This window comes from Chlorocebus sabaeus, chromosome 8 (genome assembly GCF_047675955.1).
Source record: "Chlorocebus sabaeus isolate Y175 chromosome 8, mChlSab1.0.hap1, whole genome shotgun sequence".
Lineage (NCBI taxonomy): Eukaryota > Metazoa > Chordata > Mammalia > Primates > Cercopithecidae > Chlorocebus > Chlorocebus sabaeus.
Genome location: NC_132911.1, coordinates 134,785,134 through 134,805,074, shown reverse-complemented (window position 1 = coordinate 134,805,074; position 19,941 = coordinate 134,785,134). Strand labels below are relative to the sequence as shown.

Genomic DNA, 19,941 nt, shown 5'->3' with positions numbered 1-19,941 from the left:
AAGATTGTCTTGTGCAGTGTAGGATGTTTGGCAGCCTCTGTGGCCTTTACCACTATATATGCCAGTAGCACGTGCCCTCTCCAGATATGACAACCAAAAATGTCTCCAGGCATTGTCAAATGTCTTCTGGCAAGTAAAATAGTCCCCATCTGAGATCACTAATAAGGAGGTAGGACCTGCCTCTTTCACCTTAGAAATGGTGCTAGGAGTCTGGGAGATCTAGTACTTGCAGATTTTGCCTGACGAAAACCATGCATGGGATCCTGACATAGTTCATATAGTCTTCTTATTTCCTCCCTGAGTAATTAGTATTCATAAAAAGCTAATTCAGTAATACGTGTTTTTTTTAGCTAAAAGTGTTTAATCATTGAATTTAACAAATATAACATATCTGCATATTTTATTTTTTTTTTACTGTTTGTACATTCATTCATTATTGTGTGCCTACTGTTTGCCAGATGGTTTCTCTTCATTTGGGATTTTATATCCTTTGGACATGATACCTTTTTCCTCTCTTCTTTGGTATAATAAGCAAAGAATCATATACATCAATTGCAGATAAGTCATGAATGGTTCTAAAAGATTAGTATCATCAAGAAACTGAAATCCTCTCTGAGCACAAAGCCTCCATGGAAAGGTTGTCTTCCGGCCTTGGCACTCACCCATGCCTTTCTTGGGAAATTATTACAAGTCTTTTGGAAACCCTCTGTTTTGACATTTCTCATGGAGATCTAAACAGGATTGATGAGAGAACCACTTGTTATCTGTGTTTCCTGCCACTCCTTCCCTTTTTATCAATGTTGCCCAGCATTGTTGATGACCTAGGCAGTGATCTATCCACTAAGCCACCAGGGATTGTGACTGTGAAAATGCAAGCTTCCTAGATTTCATGTTTCATATGCAAATGGAAAAAAAAAAAACACACTAAGGTCTAGAATCCTGGCATGTTTAGATGGACTTTTTAGGTAATAGATCCTTTATTAATAATAGTAAGTCATGGGGAAAAATCTCATCATTGCCAGAGTAAATAAACTTGAAAAAGCCCCACTGCCCAGGAAATCATTCTTTTGATAAGGGCATCTGATTTTTCCCTTGAGCCACAAGCACACAGAGGTCACTGTTGCCTCTTCAGTGCCTCTCCTGCCAAATCTCCTAGTGGCTCCTACAGACAACCACAGGAGTGTCCTGTCAACAAAGATCTACTGAGTGACTGCTGTGTGTCAAATACAGGAATACATCAAAGAGTTTGCTGGCAGGAAATGTGAGATGGTGGCAGTCTTAAAGATACGGTGCTTTCAGGGAAAGAGAAGCTGCTGCTTGTGCATTGTGAAGCATGCTGAGGAAGTAGTTGTGTGTGTGTGTGTGTGTGTGTGTGAGAGAGAGAGAGAGAGAGAGAGAGAGAGGGAGGGAGAAAGAGATAATTTGGAGTGGGAGCAGGGAGACATTTACGGAAAAGGGAACCAAATGTGCAAACACCAAGGTGTGGTTCATGTATTATTCAGGGTTCCAGCAGGAAACATTCAAAGGAGTAATTGAAGTGAGCTGAAGCAAAGTTTTGAGATGGGATTAAGGGAACCACAAGACTTGATGAAGCACCCATGGACTAGCTGCAGAGGAAGCTGTTTTCACTCCTATGGACCTGAAGGGGCAAGGGGAGGGATGGTATTGCCAGGGTCTTACAAGAGCTCCTCTACTGTAGAGGAATACAGAAATTGCACAAACTCCAGCACAGCAGGATAAGCAATTGCCCGAGATCTTGCTGTCTCTCGTTCCTGATTTTTCTGTCTTCCTCTTCGACTAGCCATGGCAAAGCCCAAATGGAAACTAAAGATGAAGAAACTTGATAGATACAGTCCAGAGATATCAACTTTTCTGGGCAAAGAGTGGGACACAGAAGGGCAGTTTTTTTAGAGGCCAAAGGAAAATAGCCAGCAAAGTTGGTCCAGTTAACTCCAAGTTATCCTGTGTGATTAGAAGCCAGGAAGCACACAGGGAAGAAATAAGTCGGGAGAGGGAACCAGAGAGGAGAGGGAAAGCACCAAATCCCAAAGGCTCCTTCATAGTCTCTGCCCAGTGCTTTAGTGTGGAGGCAGCCTGCATGAGGACAGCAGGACAAGCGGCTGCCATTTTGGGGTATTTACTGTGTATCAGGCAAATACTAAGTATTTTGTATATAGCGCTTCCAATGGCCTCGTTTAGCCCTTGTAGCCACCCAGGAAGAATCCTCATGCACTGACTGCGAAGTTCCAATTCCTTTGATAATGACTTGACAAGTGCTGCTTCATTGTATGCTCTCAGTAACTTTAGGCCATAAAGATTTATTTATTTCTTTTTCATGTGAAGAGACTGTAATTTCACTGGAATATGAGATCTAGGGGGACAGAGACTTGTTCTGTATCCCCTGAGCCAGGGGTAGTGTCTGGCACATAGTATATAATAGGTCACCACCAGTAAGTTAAAAACTGAAATAGACTCAGAGGTTCTCAGAGGTGGAGTTTTGGAGTAAATTCTGACTTCCAAACTCTGAAATCCCTAAACCACAGAATGATCCCAGCCAGTTGAGGGGGGAGGAAGTACACTTCCCTTCATCTCTGTGGGTGTCCACGAGAATCTAATTTAGCAGAGGCCTTCCCTAAGAGAAGGCTGCCTGGTTCACAGCCCTTTAGTCTCTCCCCCCAGAAGGACTGCATATTGTCTGTAAGCTCCAAGAGGGCAGGATATGTGTTTGTTTGGTCCACATACGTATAGCCCTAGCACACTGCTTGACCTATAGGAGGCACTCAGTAAATATTTGATGACTCTACGGATGACTAAGAAGTAGCACTGTGATGAATAAATGCGAGCACTGTGCAAAGCACTGGGGCTAACAGAGTTCATAATGGGCGAGACTGATCACCAGCATGTAAGAGCAATAGTAGATGCCTATACAGGGTACAGGTCAAGAGATCAAAAAAGAAAAGAGTAATTGACCAGGATGAGGCTTGACCTCCATGAATTGAATAGATGATTGTCAGACAGATGAGGAGGAAGCTGCAGAAAAAAACATGCCAGAAAAATGGCATGGCTTCAACAAAAAAGCATGGGAGGTGGAGTGGGAATGGGAGGTACATGTGAGACTTCCAGGGACAGAACAAAGAAAGATAAAGCTGGGGAGGGTGTTGGGAGGCAGATCACAGGCAACCTGTATGCTACACTGTGAAGTTCAGACTTGCTGCAAATGCCCTGCCCTGTACCTACTTACCATGCCTGTTCTTTGCTCGTGTAAGCCTAATCCCTCCATGGTGCGCTAGACTACATTATCCTCTCACCTGCTCGAGGATTTCACTCTTGCAAATCTTCCCCCACCCTTTCCAGATAACTGTGAAGACCAAAAGGAAACTTTTTTTTCTCTGCGGTTACTCCAGCATGATGGGGGAGGAAAGACTCAACAAGTCTTGTTGTTGTTGTTTGTTTTTATTTGCAAAGAGCCAGGCAGTAAATAAGTAAATATTTTAGGCTTTGCCAACCACATAGTTAATTTCCCTCCCCCTCCTCTTCCTCTCCTCCTCCTCTACCTCCTCCTTCTTCTTCCACATTTCTTTAAAAATGTAATAATTATTCTTAGCTCACCCATAATCTGTGGACCCTAGGAGAAAAGCATGGATAGAACTCCTCCTCGTCTTCCCAGAACTGTCCAGGTTTTAAAATAAAGCCCTGTGTCCCAGTGAAACCAAGACAGTCAATCACCCTGGTACCACTTACTAGCTCTGTGACCTTGGTCAATTATTTAACCTCTCTGAGCCTCACGTTTCTTTTCTGTGAAATGGAGCTAATAAGCCCAAGCAGGGTTGTTATTGGACTGTCCATAAAATAACATGTGTAAAGGGTAAAGCACAGGATCTGGAAAACAGTTGGCGTGTGAAAACAGAGGTTCTCCCCAAGTCCCCTTCTGAAGAGGTTGGCAGGATTTCTAAATGGTAGAATTAAGTCAGGCTACAAAACCCTCCTGGAATAATTATGGCTACAAGTTTTGTCCACTTCTCTGAATACAATAAATAGACATTTTGAATGTGTTGATATCTTAAACTACTTTGCATTAGCATAATTTTTCTTTAAAATTTGTGCAAAAATTTCTTCATCATTTTTACCTAGTCTATTTTAAAATGTTATAATCACTTCTTTCATTTTTTCTCAGTTAGAGGTCTTCTTATTTTTAGCCTTTAACATTTTTACTTCTTCCTTAATGTTTGTGTGTGTGCATGTGTGTGTGATGGTGTTTCACTCTTGTTGCCCAGGCTGGAGTGCAATGGTGCGATCTTAGCTCACTAGCTCACTACAACCTCCACCTCCTGAGTTCAAGCAATTCTCCTGCCTCCACCTCCCAAGTAGCTGGGATTACAGGCACCCACCACCATGCCTGGCTAATTTTTGTATTTTTAGTAGAGATGGGGTTTTGCCATGTTGACCAGGGTGGTCTTGAACTCCTGACCTCAGGTGATGCACTTGCCTTGGCCATCCAAAGTGCTGGGATACAGGCGTGAGCCACTGTCCCCAGCCTTAGTTTTTAAAATTCATTTATTAAAAAAAAAAAACACAAAAACTTATATCCCTGTTCTTGTTCTTTTCATTCTATTTTTCAAAATTCTTTTTTTGTTATCACTTGAAATGACTATTTTTTCCCTTCTTACTTTGCAATTTCTCGGGATATTATTCTTGGAATTCAAGTTGTTAATAGAGGTTTTTCATCATTCAGTTTCACTTTTTTATTATATGCCAGCTGAGTTCAGCAGGCCTCTTTTTTTTTTTTTAACTTTTCTTAGATTTTTACTTAAGTTTACTACTTTATTGCTGTGTTATTTTTTAAGCTTCACTATGAACTATTTATAATTCTTTCTCCAATTCAGCATTTGCTATTTATAAAGGGCGGGCAGGAAGCATGACCACAGAGCCAACAGCTGTGGGAAGAGCCCATGACTCTGGCAGAGGATGTCGGTGGGGACTGTTTGTCCTTCCTCTTGTCTCTGCAGCTACTCCTATGGATTTTCTTCCTCTTTTATCCCTTTCTTCACTGAATCCTTAAAGAGTTTAACCTGTGCAATAACTATTCCTGAAGTGGCCTTTCTATAACACATACCCAACCAAGTCGCTTACCTGCTAAATCCCTGCAGTAGGTCACTGTAGTGACATACAGGCAATGAAAACAATAATAATGACAATAACTGCAACCACAGTCAATACATATTGACTAACGATTGTGTTACAGGTCTTTTGTTAATTTCATCGATTATCCAACATTTTGAGGAAGGTATTCCTGTTTTCCAGGTAAGAAAATTTGGGGGTCAAAAAAGTTGATTAACTGAGCCAAGTTTACATAACGAGTAAATGGCATTATTAGAAGCCCAAATTCTTTGCCACTAGGCTAAACTGCTAAGCTCTATGCGTAGCACAGAAAATCACACTTTTAGTATCCACTCCTGTAGTGAGGATAAGGACTTTCTACAGTCCCCCTGGGGGTAAATGGCAGCAACAGGACTGAAGGCTACTCTGTCTGATCTCTAAGCACCCCCTCTACTCTTTTCCCTGCATAGTGAATAATGGACATAAACATTCTTTGTAAAGCACCGTAAATATAGAAGACTTTAATACTTCATGGTCCTCTGGGATATTTCTTAACCTGGAGGAAGAACATCTCCATGGTGCATCATTTATCCAGAAATAAAAGAAAAATATTACACCATAATTTTCCAAAGTTATGGAAAATCAGATGACCTCATATTTCAATATATATCTAACATTTATTGGGCATTTGTTAGCTGCTAGAAATATTCATATGCAGTATATATATATATAAAAAATGTATATATATATATTTGTATATATAGTATATGTATATATTAGCTAGAAATATATACACATATATATATAGTATTAACCTCACTTCTATGAGGCAAGGTTTTATTACCATTGGTCATATCAGAAAGTTGAGGCTCATCGAGACATAAAGTGACTTGCCTAAATTCACATGGCTAGCAGGTGGTGGAGCTGAGGGATTCAAACTCAGGTCTCCGATTACAAAAGCTCCAGCATCTGGCAGGTGCAAAGGCTTTTAGTGGGAAGCTGCCCCACCCACTCTCTCAGGATCCCCACCTCCCGCAGATTCCAGACACCCCTGAGAGCTGTGGAGAGCATCTAATCTCTTTCTGGGTTTTCTCCCTCACTCCCCATCCTCAGGCTTTGAGGCAGAATAGCCCAGGTGGTAATCACCGCTCCAGAATTTTTTAAGCTACTTGGCTTTGGGCAAGTTACTCTCAGGGCCTTAACTTTGCCATTTACAGATGGAGATATTGTGATGTGCTTGAGAACACCTTTGTGAGGAAAGGGTTAAACATTCAGGCCCTAGACAGAAATGGGACCTAGGTCACAGTGAAATCTCCATGAACATCTTAATTGAATCAAGTAACTATTTTATTATTATTATTATTATTATTATTATTATTATTATTATACTTTAAGTTCTAGGGTACATGTGCACAATGTAACTATTTTAACGATGCATTTGAAGACCCTTTCCCTGCCTTAGGTGGCTCTCTTTTATTTCCTGGAAGCCAATGTTGTCTTCTGGACTGTGCTGGAAAGGCCTGCAGACAACATGCACCTCCTTACCAAGACTCTTTCCCCTTTACCGGGCTCTAGAACTGATCTGTAAAAATGACCGAATCCTAGGGTGCGTGTGGCAAGCCTGGATTTGTTGATGGGGTGAACTGTTGCTGTGTTAGTCCAGCAGAGACTCAAGCATGGGGTTGGTGAGCACAGCTGTTATAATTCAGGCTCTGACTCCCATTACCAGGGTTCACACCTCAGCCTTACCACTTGCACCATTCATTATCTCAAGCAAACGATTAAACTTCAAGCTTCAGCTCCGGCATCTACAAAATGCTTATGTTATAGTGTCTACCATATTGGGCTATGGTGAAGACTAGATGAATTAAAATATGCAAGGCACTTTGAATGATTCCTGGCACATATTTAGTGCTCTGCTTAACAAATGCTAGCTATCTATTAGAGAATAAGGCCAACACTTCTCCAGTCAGGCTCATTTACCTGCATGTAGGAGATCTTTACCTACCATTTCTCCCATACACCCAGCACGTTGTGGCAAAATATTAAACCTGCTTCCTTCCTTGTCCAGTATTTATTTACTAAATTATACCCCTGTCTCCTGACTGGCTTTGTTTTCTCTGAATATGAAAGGTCTCCATCAGATCCTAGCCAGGTCTTGCTTAGACCCCACCCTCCTGTACTCAATTTCCAGGCCTGCCACTGTGGAGCTGTTTAACTTTAGAGATGTTCCTTAACTTCTCTGATCCTAAGCTCCCACATATGTAAAATAAACATAATAATGGCTTCTTCCTCACTGAAATTAAATAGGAACATGTATGAAAGGCACTTTGTAAAGTGTTCTGCCCTTAATATAAACTCAATTAAAGTAAGTCATACTTGTTATTACTTAGTCTCCCAATTTCAGTTTTAACATCCTCCAAAATTTATGGTAAAACATCAGTCCTAAAGACAAACCAGGGTAAAAGATCCACAAAAGAAAGTATTGGAAAATATCCAAATGCAAATCAGTACTGGATTGCAACACATCGTTCCTTTACTTTCTGTCTATTGTTTAAAAGAAAATGAACTCAAGGCACAGATCCAGCAGTCACTTTCCCAGAGCTAGTCTTTCCACGCACACAATCACACTTGAGTGGATGCTTCAGGGAGGCCCAGAAATAGGTGGAAGCATCTTCTTTCCACTCTGAATAAAGCAGGCCTTTCCAGCCTTCAACAGCTTGGGCTGCAGACTGTGGGGATGTTCCTCGTACAAAGTGTGCTGTGAAGAAACTATAGTGCAAGTTCCTGTGGCACCAGAAAACACACAGTGAGTGCAAAGTGGAGAGGAGGGGCCCCTCAGGACACCCCAGGGAGCTATCCCCCTTTCCCACCTCCACTCTGGGGAGTTAGACCCTTAAAACACAAATCCTATATCAACAGGGAAGCTGGCTCTGTGAGTGTTTCCAACTTTGAACTTCCTGGCATCAAACAGCAGTGCCCATGCTGTCTCTATCACCCCAGCTTCATGGAGAACCTTTCCACTCCCGGGGTTGGGGGAATGAGAAGGGGAAAGTGAAGAGGGACTCTTCTTCCTGTTCCAGAAGAATTCATAGAGGACTTCTCACCTCAGAGTGACAACTTTCCTCCTTCTGATGATCACAAAACTGGACCAAAGAGGTGGGCAATTGGAATTCACTCATGTTAGTGTGCCAACTCGGTTAGATTCTGCAAGTGTATGAAGCACTGTGATGCTAGGTCCTGTGCTAGGAGATAAGAGACAGTGGCCACAAGCTCTGCCCTGGAGACCTTTCAGAGTCTGCTTTTGAAAGCTTTTCCCCAGTGGCTCTCTGCTCCGGCCACAGTGGGCCTCATGCTGGGCTGGAGTGGGGTCTTGCTTCTCCTGCCTCAGAACCTTGGAACTTTTCTGTGCCTGGAATGCTCTTCCCAAATGAGGATGACTCCCTCACTTCTTTCAGGTCGTTGCTCAAATGTCTACTTGTGAGAGAGGCCTTCTCTGAACTCCCATTCAGTTAGCGGTCTTGCCCCTGTTCCATCACTTTCATCCTCCTTATGCTGCTCTATTATTCTTCATGGCACTTATCACACTCTCACACTACTGCCACCACCATGTGTTAAATATTCCTTGGTTTACTTGTTTATTGCCCATCTCCCACCACTAGAATGACAGCAGGACATTACGTGCTTTGTACACTGCCAGTTTGTAAAACTGTGCCTGACACATAGAACTCATTCCATAAATGATTTGAAATGGATTAAATAATAGAAGTGAGGGTTTAGGAAGGCTTTTCAAATATAGTTTACAAATGTATAAGGGCAGGAAAAAAATGATTAATAAATATTTCTCAAGTATCTCACACCTAGCACATCAATTCTGGGTCAGAGGTGGCTTACAGATAGGGTGGGACCTGAGGGATCCAGGTAGAGCCATAGGTTGGAGGGATTACAAAGTACAGCCAATCTGAGATGGTCATCACCATATGCACTTAACGCTTCATGGAACTACAAATCTGCTACTGCCACAATGGAGTGGTATTTCCTTCAAAACATTTAGCAAAAATTAATAATAGTAACAATGAGCCGTTCAGGCATTTTTAGATAATTACTAGATACTAAAACAGAAACACTTATTTTAAAGTTGTTTGTGAGGTCAGTTACTGACCAAGATCAAGAGACTCTATCTGGATGGTCTTTTCTGTATTCTGTTTTTCCCATTGGTTCCAGACCTCAGGGTTTGTTCTACTGGCTGCGTAAGTTTTAAACATCCTGCTGTGCTTCTCAGACTCTCAGTCACCTCTTTTGGAATCTGCAAATGCTCCCAGGAAGGAAGAAGCCCCAAATGCTAGGGTCACCGGTCTAGGTGTAGATCTTGACACCTTATGGGTTTGTACTGCCTTGTTAGATCTCCACAAGTGAGTTTATTTGAATAACTTATTCTTATTTCAGCACACACACAGACACACACACAGTTACACAAGTGTGTGCAGACTTATGTACTTCTTTTTATTTATATATGTGTATGTATATATGTATATATATTTCTTCATATTTTAAGCATTAGGATCACATTGAATTTATAGATTTCTATGTTAAGTGCAGTTTAAAATATTACATTTTACTTAATTCATCAGAGATTTGCTAGTGTCATTAAGTATTTTAAATGCAATTTTATATTATTTTTATTTACACAGACCACAGTTCATTCAGCCATTTCTCTTACTGTTAAAAACATACAGTTTCCATTTATAAATTTTTCATGAATTAAGCTATGATGAATGTTCCCTAACAGAAGTTTCTAGTGCTCTGTCTGATGATCTCCTGAAGACAGATTTCTAAAGGTTGGGTCAGGGGGTCAAAAGAAATGAGTCAAATTTTGCAACATGTTGCCAATTTTCTTCTCATAAATATTATAGTAAAGTTTCTTCATATCATCAAGGTATCAGATCGGTTTTATTAATAAGAACCAGTTTTCTTTAATTTGAGACTTTGCTCACATTTTTCTCCTTAGACTAGAGCAGTATTCTCCTTTATTTTTTCCCGCTTTTAATAGTCTCATCTTCCACATTTAGCTCTCATCCACTGGCACTTATTTTTGCATATAGTATGAGGTGACTATCAGTCCATTTTTTTTCCCTGTAGTTGACCAATTATCTTTTTTGGGAAAATTTTCTTTCCGATTAAACCTTTGATCTTTGAGCTACATGTATCATGTACAAACTTGTCACAATTTTTATTGTCTGTCTCTATACAATATACTCTACTTTATTCCATTAATTTTGCAGTTTGGTTTTTCTCTGCTGTGACAGTTTTAATTATCATGGCATTATAGTACATGTACCTTCTGGTTGGTCAAGACTCCCCTCTAATCTCTTTTGTTAAAAATTTCTTTGATATTCTAACTCATGTATTCTTTCAGATATACTTTTCAATCACCTTTCAAGTTCCAAATAAAAATTCCATGTGGGTTTTTGATTGTAATAATATTAAAGCTGTAAATCATCTTGAGTCATGTATATATATAATTACATATTATAACTATTAACACAGTTAATAATAGCATTTTTCACAGAAATACCTCTCCTCTTTATCTTTTGTAAAGTCATGTACTTTTTTTTCTTTTCTAGCTCTCATGCATTTGTTAGTATTGTTTAAGAATAGTTTTGGTGTTTTATCTTACCAATGCTATTGTAAGATCATTGTTCTGGTATATTTTATAAATGATGAGTACTGGTACATAGGAAAGCTCTTCACCGATTTATTTAGCAAATATCTAGAACTTATTAAGTACTGAACAATTAATTGACACTATGCTGAGCATTTATTCACTGTGCTGGATACTAGTTGTCCATTAATGGCTAAAACAAACATCATCTCTATATTATTAGAACTCAGAATCCAGTGTGGCAGATAGGCATCAACTAACCAAGCAAGCAAATACATATATAATTACAATTTGTGATAAATTCACATGGTGCAGCAATAAAGTATAGCAGGGAAATCCTACTCCGATATAGTGATCAGGGAGTGTCTATCTGAGAAAACTATAATAAAGCCAAGAACAGAAGGATAAGAGGAATCGGCAAGGCAAGAGGTATGCAGAGTAGTGTTCGAGGAAGAGGACAACATTTGAATGTCCCAGAAATGGTAAAAACCTAATGAAGGAACAGAAAATAATAGAAATCAGATTGGTTAGAGGAAAATGAGAAAGTGAGGAAAAGTACAAAATGGCCTTGAAGGAATCAAATGATCCTTATTGTCAAGATGGGGAGTTTTCATTTTACTATTTTAACAATGTATTATATTATAATAGGTACACTACATGCACATATACAAAAACCAAAAAGGTAGAGTTTATAAACCCAGGCTTCAGTTTCTGTCCCCAGAATTTCCCAATAACTTGAGTGTGTCTGTGCATTTAAAAATGATGGTAGATGTTAATTCTTTCCTTCTCCCACACCCACTTTTTAACTGGATGGATTTATAATGTAACCAATCCTCTGTTTAGGGCCATTTAAGTTATTTCTGATTATTTATTATTGTAAGTGATGTTATTATATCCTTTGATCTTTGCACATGGGTGGTCATATTTATGAAATAAGTCTACATAATTAGGGTTACTGAACTCATGAATGTAAATATTGTCAATTTTTATAGATATTGCCAAATTCACACATTCACCAACTAGGTATGAGAGTGACTATTTCCCCCACAACCTAGGCAGCATAAAATGTTAGTGGGAAACTGATATCAAAATCATAATAGGAGACCATTCTGTATCCATCAGGTTAGCACAAAGTATTCCCACTCCACACCCCAGAGTTGCCTTTGCACGTGTGCCCCAGGAACGTGCCCAAAATGTTCAGAGCAGCATAAGAGAATGGGAGTGGAAATAATCAGAATGTCCATGAGTAGTGGAACAGATAAATATTTTGTGGTGTATTAAATACTATTTGGCAGTGAAAATAAAGGAACTATCAATGTATGCATCAAAATGAATAAAGAAAATAATGTGTAGTAAAAAATATGATTCCAATGACATAAAATTTAAAAACAACTGAAGTCAAACTAAACAATCTGAGGGATTTTTAAAACGTTCATGCCCACCTGACTCCACAGGACCAGTGATTGCTCACAGTTGTTTATTTAACTAGATTTAAATGATGGATTTATGGTAAGATAATATGGATTTCAAAACTTTCTACACCGAGATAAACTTATACAAACGTTGCAATATGTCTGAACAGGATTCACCTTGAGATACTAAAAAGGGTAAGATATCAGTTACAAAAGAATGCCTATCAGAGCAACATGAATTCTACTAAAATTGAAGTAAGGATAAATATCAAATTGATGGGGAAGCTTTGGTGGAAGAATGGTGAAATCACTGGTGCTTTACAAAAGTTCATAGAAAGAATGCCCCAGAGAAAATCAGCAGTTTACAAATGGATCACTCATTTTAAGAAAGGATGAGATGATGTTAAAGATGGAAAGCCCACCACGCAGACAATCCACATCAATCTGTGAAGAAAAAGTTAATTGTATCCATGTCCTAATTGAAGAGGACCAACTATTAATGGCAGACACAACAGCTAAATCATTGACATCCTACTTAGTTCAGCTTACACAGTTCTGACTGAGTAATGAAAGTTGGTCAAACTCTACTTGATGGGTACCAAAATCCATGTGCCCAAATCAGCTGCAGACAAGAGCAAAGTTTTCAGTGGACATTTTAAACAAGTAGGATCAAGATCCTGAAATGATTCTTTGAAACACTGTAACAGGAGATGAAACCTCAAAATTTGCTGAGGCTAACTTCAGGTCCTATCCTAAGATGGCATCTTACAAATTTTCAATACGTGTCTTAAAAGAATTTCTACTATCTAATTATTGAATAGCATGTTTGTATTAGTCCGTTTTCATGCTGTTGATAAAGACATACCCGAGACTGGGTAATTCATAAAGAAAAAGAGGTTTAATGGACTCACGGTTCCACATGGCTGGGGAGGCCTCACAATCATGGCAGAAGAAGAAAGGCATGGTGGCAGGCAAGAGAGAATGAAAGCCAGGCGAAAGAAGAAAATCCTCTTATAAAACCATCAGATATCTTAAGGCTTATTCACTACCACGAGAACAGTATGGGGGAACCATCTCCATGATTTAATTTTATCCCACTGGATCCCTCCCACTACACCTGAGAATTATGGGAGCTACAATTCAAGATGAGATTTTGGTAGGGGCACAGCCAAACCATATCAATGTTTCATTTCAAGGTTGTTAATCATATGAGCTTTCCAAATTATCTCTCTTTGCTGACTTTTTAATCTGTTTGATATATAAACTGCTGAAAATTGTGTTAAAAGAGACCGCTATGACTATAGATTTATAAATAATTACATAGACTTTTATCCTATTTTGCAGTGTATATTTTGAGGTTGTGCTATTAAATGTGTCCATGTTCAGAATTTTTATGTATTTTTGATGTATTAAACCCTTTATTATTGTATACTGACCCTACTTATCTCTAGTAATGCCCTTTTCAAAAAATTATCTTTAGTCTGGTATTTATACAACAAAGCCAGCTTTGTTTTGACTTCCCAGTTTTTATATCAATGTATTTTAGGACTATATGTTACAAATAGGACGTATAATATTTCTTCTTATCTAATCTGAAAATCTTTATCATAAGTGAAGAATATGTCCCCTATATGTAACATTTTTATCTGACTGTTTTCAAGATTTTCTTTGGTTTTTAAGCATTTTGATTATGATGTGCCCAGCAAGGAGGGTAGTTTTGTTCACATTTATCCTATATAGGGTTTGCTGAGATTATTGAACCTGTAAATATGTATCTTTATAAAATTTATAAGAATTGCATTATTTCTTTAAACAAATTAGCCCCATTCTCTCTTTCCTTTCCTTCTGAGAATCCAATTATATGTATGTTAGGCCTTTCAGTGTTGTCACACAAACTAATAAAACCTTTTCATAAATCATTAAAAAAATTTTTTTCGGCTGACCGTGGTGGCTCACACATGTAATCCCAGCACTTTGGGAGGCCCAGGCAGGCAGATCACCTGAGGTTAGGACATCAAGACCAGCCTGACCAACACAGGAAAACCTCATCTCTACTAAAAATACAAAAATTAGCCACAGGTGGTGGTGCACACCTGTAATCCCAGCTACTCGGGAGGCTGAGGCAGGAGAATTACTTGAATCTGGGAGACAGAGGTTGCAGTGAGCCACGATCGTGCTACTGCTACTGGGTGACAGAGTGAGAGCCTCTCTCTCTCTCTCTCTCTCTCTCTCTCTATCTATCTATCTATCTATCTATATATATATAAAAATAAAAAAGCCGGGCACAGTTGCTCACTCCTGTAATCCAAGCACTTTGGGAGGTCAAGGTGGATAGATCATTTGAGGTCAGGAGTTTGAGACCTGCCAGCCTGGCCAACATGGTGAAATCCCATCTCTACTAAAAATACAAAAATTAGCTGGGCGTGGTGGTGGGTGCCTGTAATCCTAGCTACTCAGGAGGCTGAGGCAGGAGAATCACTTGAACCCAAGAGATGGAGTTTGCAGTGAACCGATATCACACTACAGCACTCCAGTCTAAGTGGCGGAGTGAGACTCCATCTCAAAACAAAAGTATACAAAATATATTTTTATTTATTTATATATTATTAAATATTTATTTATTAATAATTTTTTTAAATGGTTATATTCTATTGGCATATTTCCAAATTTACTGACCCATCGTCTATGTTTTGCTGTTAATATCCAGTTGGTTCAGATATTTTGTTTTTCATTTCTGAAATTTTCTTTTTTTGAGGTTTCTATTTCTTTTCCTATTTCTTTTCATTTACTGCTAAAATACTTACTTTCAGTGAATTTCATTCATTGCTAGAATGTCACTGAGCAAAGTTGTCAGAACTATTATAATCTCGGCCTGCTGATTCCAACATCTAGGTCAGATTAGAATAGATGTCTGTTAACTATCTTTTCTCTTGAGATTGAGTCACATTTTAATGTTCATTTTTATGTCACATAATTCTGTGCTATGTTCTGGGCATTGTGAATGCTCTGTGGTTAAGACTGAATTATCTTACATTCCCCTGGAAATAGTGATTTTTGTTTTGTTCTGTTTCACTTTAGCAGGTAATTAACTTGATTGAAATCAAAAGAAAGTCTTTGTCTTTTGGACTGCAGTTCAAATATCAGTTCAGTTATTTTTATCCTTAGCTCAATTGCTTACTGTCTTCCCTATGCATATGTGGTTCAGTTAAGAGGTTATAAAACAATTTTAGGTTTTCTTTCACCGGGTTCTTTACTTTTTGGAATTCTTCTCCCACTTTCTGGAAGCTACAGTGGTCTGGAACTCTGTTCTTTGCTTCTTTAAGCTACCTGCATTTTCTATTGGAGTTATAGCTACCACACACTGCATGAGCTGTGACCTGGTCTCAGGCTAAAGCCATAAAAATAAAGAAATTCATACTATATTGTTCATTTCTTCCATGTGTTGACCCCTCTTCAAAAATGTCTGCTTTTCTTGACTGAAGAGTAGTTAAAAAGGGGGCAAATGAAAAAGTAGGAAGCCCAATTTAAGAGTCCAGGAAGCATACATATCTTGATGCCTAGAAATAGAATAATGGAAGTGGAGATGAAAAGCAATAGACAAACATGTTTCTTTTCTTGAGTTAGAAACAAGACTTGGATTCTATCCAAGAAGATCTGAGAACACCAGAGTCTAAATATAGTAGTCAATGTATTCGAAGTCAAAGGTATTCAATGGATTCCTTTTCTGTTTCTTATTAGTCTCTTCTTTTTATTCCCACCAGATTCTCCAACCCCTTAAAAGCCAGAAGCTTTTGCTGGTGAAGGGGAGAGAGAGAAGGTGGAGTAAAGAAGTCAACCAGATTCTCTCTTTTTCACAGCAGGTTTCCCATGAAGACTCCAGTCTAAACCTGGGGAGAAAGAAGCCTAAATTGGAGAAAGTGGTGAAAGAAGCCCTCTCCGAAGAGATGACATTTGTCTCAAGATCTGAATGAAGGGCATAGTTCTACAAACATGCGATTAAACATGTGGATTACTACATTAGGATTTACCTTGGAAATTCATATTTATTTGTGTATTTTATTGTTGCTTGTAAATAGCTTTTGTTTTAAGCACCTGACCAGACTGTGTTTGTTTTAGGTTGTGGCCCAGGCAGTGTTATTCATGTGTATGAACACAGCTGGAATCTTCATCAGTTACCTGTCAGACCGGGCCCAGCGCCAAGCTTTCCTGGAGACTCGGAGGTGTGTGGAGGCCAGGCTGCGCCTGGAGACAGAGAACCAAAGACAGGTACCAACTGACAAGGCTGTGTGTTTTAGTTATCACCTAGCCAGTCTCTAACTTATATGGAGCTCCTGTTTTGCTCCCAAACACATCCTGACTTGCAAGTGTTCTCTTAAAGTTTATGTCACAGGATTCCAGAGTTGGAAATAGTTGTGTTAGACTTACAGGTCAAAATGGGTTGGTCTTATTCTATCCACACTCAATTTATCGTTCCCCATAAGAAATAAAGTGATTACAGTCACAGATTTATTTCCTGACACCTTTCACTGACATCTGTGTTTGTGAACAAGGTCATGATGCCTCAAAACCATCAGCATGCCTGTCTCTGACCTTCTTTCTTTTAAACTGTAAATGTATTATTTCAGATAAAAATGTTTACTGTCTACCAATTCAAATTAGAGTAAGCGCGTAGAAGAATCTTACACATGCCTAGTCTCTAAAACCACAACCTGATTTTTAGAAGGGATATACACACAAAAAATCCTGTGGACATGATGCCAACATCAGAATAAGGGATACAGTAGGAAAAGAAGTTGGATTGCAGGGGGCAATAATATGTTCCAATTTGGAGAGGTTAAGATAAAATAATTTTTTGGACGTCCTGATTGGGCAGATGTTATAGGAACTTAAAAGTAGTTTTGGCCTCAAATAATATATTTCTCCAAAATAAAATTTACTTTCAAAGAATAAATATTTGTCCCTATTAAAGCTATTTATATATTTTAAATCCATGCATACCTTTGGTTCTGAAAACAATTTTCCAAGAGGAATATCAGGAATGTGTTGAAAATTGGTTTTAGCATCAATTTATAGCATCCCAGGTATATATGCACTTGGAAATTTTATGCTTATAGATATATTATTTCTATAATATGAGACCTTTTTTTAACTAAGACCTTTTTCTTAAAGTTATGTCTTATTATTTATAATATACCACATTTCTTGTTTAAGACTTTAGGCAATAATAGTTTGCAAAAATCATAAAGAAAGTAGCAGAGAAAGACTCAACACTTACTTCATGATTAATTTGCATCAAATCACCAGGGAGTCAGGGATCTTTGAAGTGAGTGAAGCCAGGTCTGGGTGATAATGGATGAGACGGACAGGTAGGGTACACCTGCCAGGACTCAACTCCCACTGCCATCTGCTGTCTCCTGGGGCAGAGGAAACTCCTGAGTTTTCAGATCTTACTTTGACTTTACAAAATTTAGAATAAGGAATTTTGAAGTTATTACCTAAAATAATTCTGGAACCTCATAGTAATTTCTCTGAATAACCCTTGGAATAATTAAGAAAAATAACTTTAAGAAAGAAAACACCCTGTACAATAAACATGAGTATCTCCCAGGACTATTGTATTATGTTCCTGTGCAAAACAGATCAGTTGCCAGACTGGCATGTCACTCTTTCCATGGGATCTGTGCCGGTTCAGAGAATGCTGCCGTATTAATAATGTATTCAACTGTTCTTAATGCTTTGTCACAACGAGAGCTGAAATTGTGGGTGAGTTGTCTGGGCTGCTTCTTATTTAGTGTTCATGATATATTAGAGACGCTAAAAATTATTGCCTTACCATCTCCATAAGACTTTTTGCTGCTTCTCCCATCCTTCAAGTTGGGTGTCTTGGAATCACTGTGATCTTTTCATCTAAAATTGTGGAGGAATCATCCACCATTCCCTCTAATCTTTTTTTTTTTTTTTTTTTTTGAGTTGGCAGAAGGAGGAAGAAAATAATAATATACAGAGGCAAGAGAAAGCGACAATTGGAATGTAGTGAAAAGACCACTAGAGTTTGGGTCATGGCTCTTATTACTTCCTAGTTGGACCACCTAAGCTATTAAACTCTTCACCATAGGTTCCTTTTTTATACATGGGCCAACATCTTTCTCTTCTGCATTACATTTGCCTCAAATGAGATACTATGTAGAAAGCAATACAAACATATAAGTCAGTCTCATTGATTTCTTGGATAAAATACAAGAAAAGACTATCTTTTGTGGAAGGTGCTTTGTTCCTAGGATGAAGTAAAATATTGTGTAGGCTTCTTTTAGTCCTATATTCACAACTATGATATTTGTGGCATGTTGACCACCCTTTATTTACTCAAGGGTATTGTCTGAGATAGCTGGCTCTACATCATCAGTGCTAAAGTTACTTTCCACTGGCATTTGATCTCTGCTTCAGGTTTCCATTATCCTTGAGAACTTCCTCAGTAATAGATGGGCAGTGTAGTCTGGCAGAGAAAACATAGACTTTCAAATGAGATTGCCCTGGATTAGTAATTTTTGCTTAGTTACTATTTTAGTGAGCTTGAACAAACTCTGAGTCTTAGTTTCCCCATCAATGCCATGGGAATAACATCCTTCCTGAAAAGCCTCCTTAATGGTTAGAATTACTTTGTGTGAGATACCCTTGCAAGTCAGTGAAGAGTTCCTATTAGCATTATTGTGTGTAATGATTTATATGAATCAGTCAACATAGTTCAGTCCCAAGAGGACTCATGTGAGAATTTATTATGGATTGACTTGGCTCAGTTGTAATAACTTAGGGTTATTTATATGGAGGTAAATCAGGATGATGGCTCTCCTTAAGTGCATAGCAACCAGAATCATCATTAGGTCCCATCCATATCTTTCAAAATATCATGTGTCATTGACAAATGAATTCTCATTTACCTCTTATCAGAACTAATTATAATGACATAACTGTTAAAAATTCTATACCCTGTGAAGGAGATGCTGTAAGAACCTAAGTGACAGCAGATACCTTTTCCTTGGATAATGATCGTAAATAAGATTGATGGTAATATTTTGCAATTATAAATTGAGAATCAAATAGGTTATATTCAACAGAAATGACCATGTTTTGTGGGATTTTTCATGTATTCATGATGTTTATCTCATGGTAGGATACAAAAAAATTAATCATTTAATTTGTTCAACCGTGAATTAATTTCTTTATGGAGGGTTTATTATGTGTCAGGAGCTCTGCTGAGCATTGGGAATATAATGCTGACTAGCAATCAGTTTCTGGCCTTAAAGAGTTTACCTGGTGTAGAAGATGAATGACTACATGGACACGTATGGCAATAGTGTATGGGTCAAAACTAACCTGGAGGCTTGTAGAAAGCTATCGAAAAAAATTTTACCTGAGCTGACATGTGAATAGGATTCAGCTCAGTGGAGAGGCATTAAAGAGTACACCATAAAGAGCAAAAAAACACATGCAAAAATCTTGAAGGAAGAGAGGAAGTAGTTTGTTGGAAGGATTTATGAGAATTCCCATGATCATTCAATCATTCATTTATTCTTCTATCTATTCACCCATTCATGCTGTAGAGAGACAGCCAAATAAGACTCAGTCTTTACTCTGAATTGGACCTCGAGGATGAGTATGACTTTAATTCTTAGAAGAGAGGAAGGAAAGAAATTAGCAAAGATACCGATGACAAGATACGTATGACCTAGTAAAGGACAGCAATGCCGGACAGTAGGTTTTCTCTGACATCCT

At 38.4% G+C, this 19,941-nt stretch overlaps 1 protein-coding gene across 2 annotated transcripts in view; it reads left to right on the top strand.

Annotated features, from left to right (window-relative positions):
- The window catches only part of ADCY8 (adenylate cyclase 8), a 263,858-nt gene that overhangs the window by 34,444 nt on the left and 209,473 nt on the right, over nucleotides 1–19,941 (top strand). For both annotated transcript variants that reach the window (XM_008001549.3, XM_008001550.3), the window contains exon 2: nucleotides 16,288–16,437. In XM_008001549.3, the coding sequence (XP_007999740.1) occupies nucleotides 16,288–16,437 (150 nt within the window). The remainder of the gene's footprint in view (nucleotides 1–16,287; nucleotides 16,438–19,941) is intronic.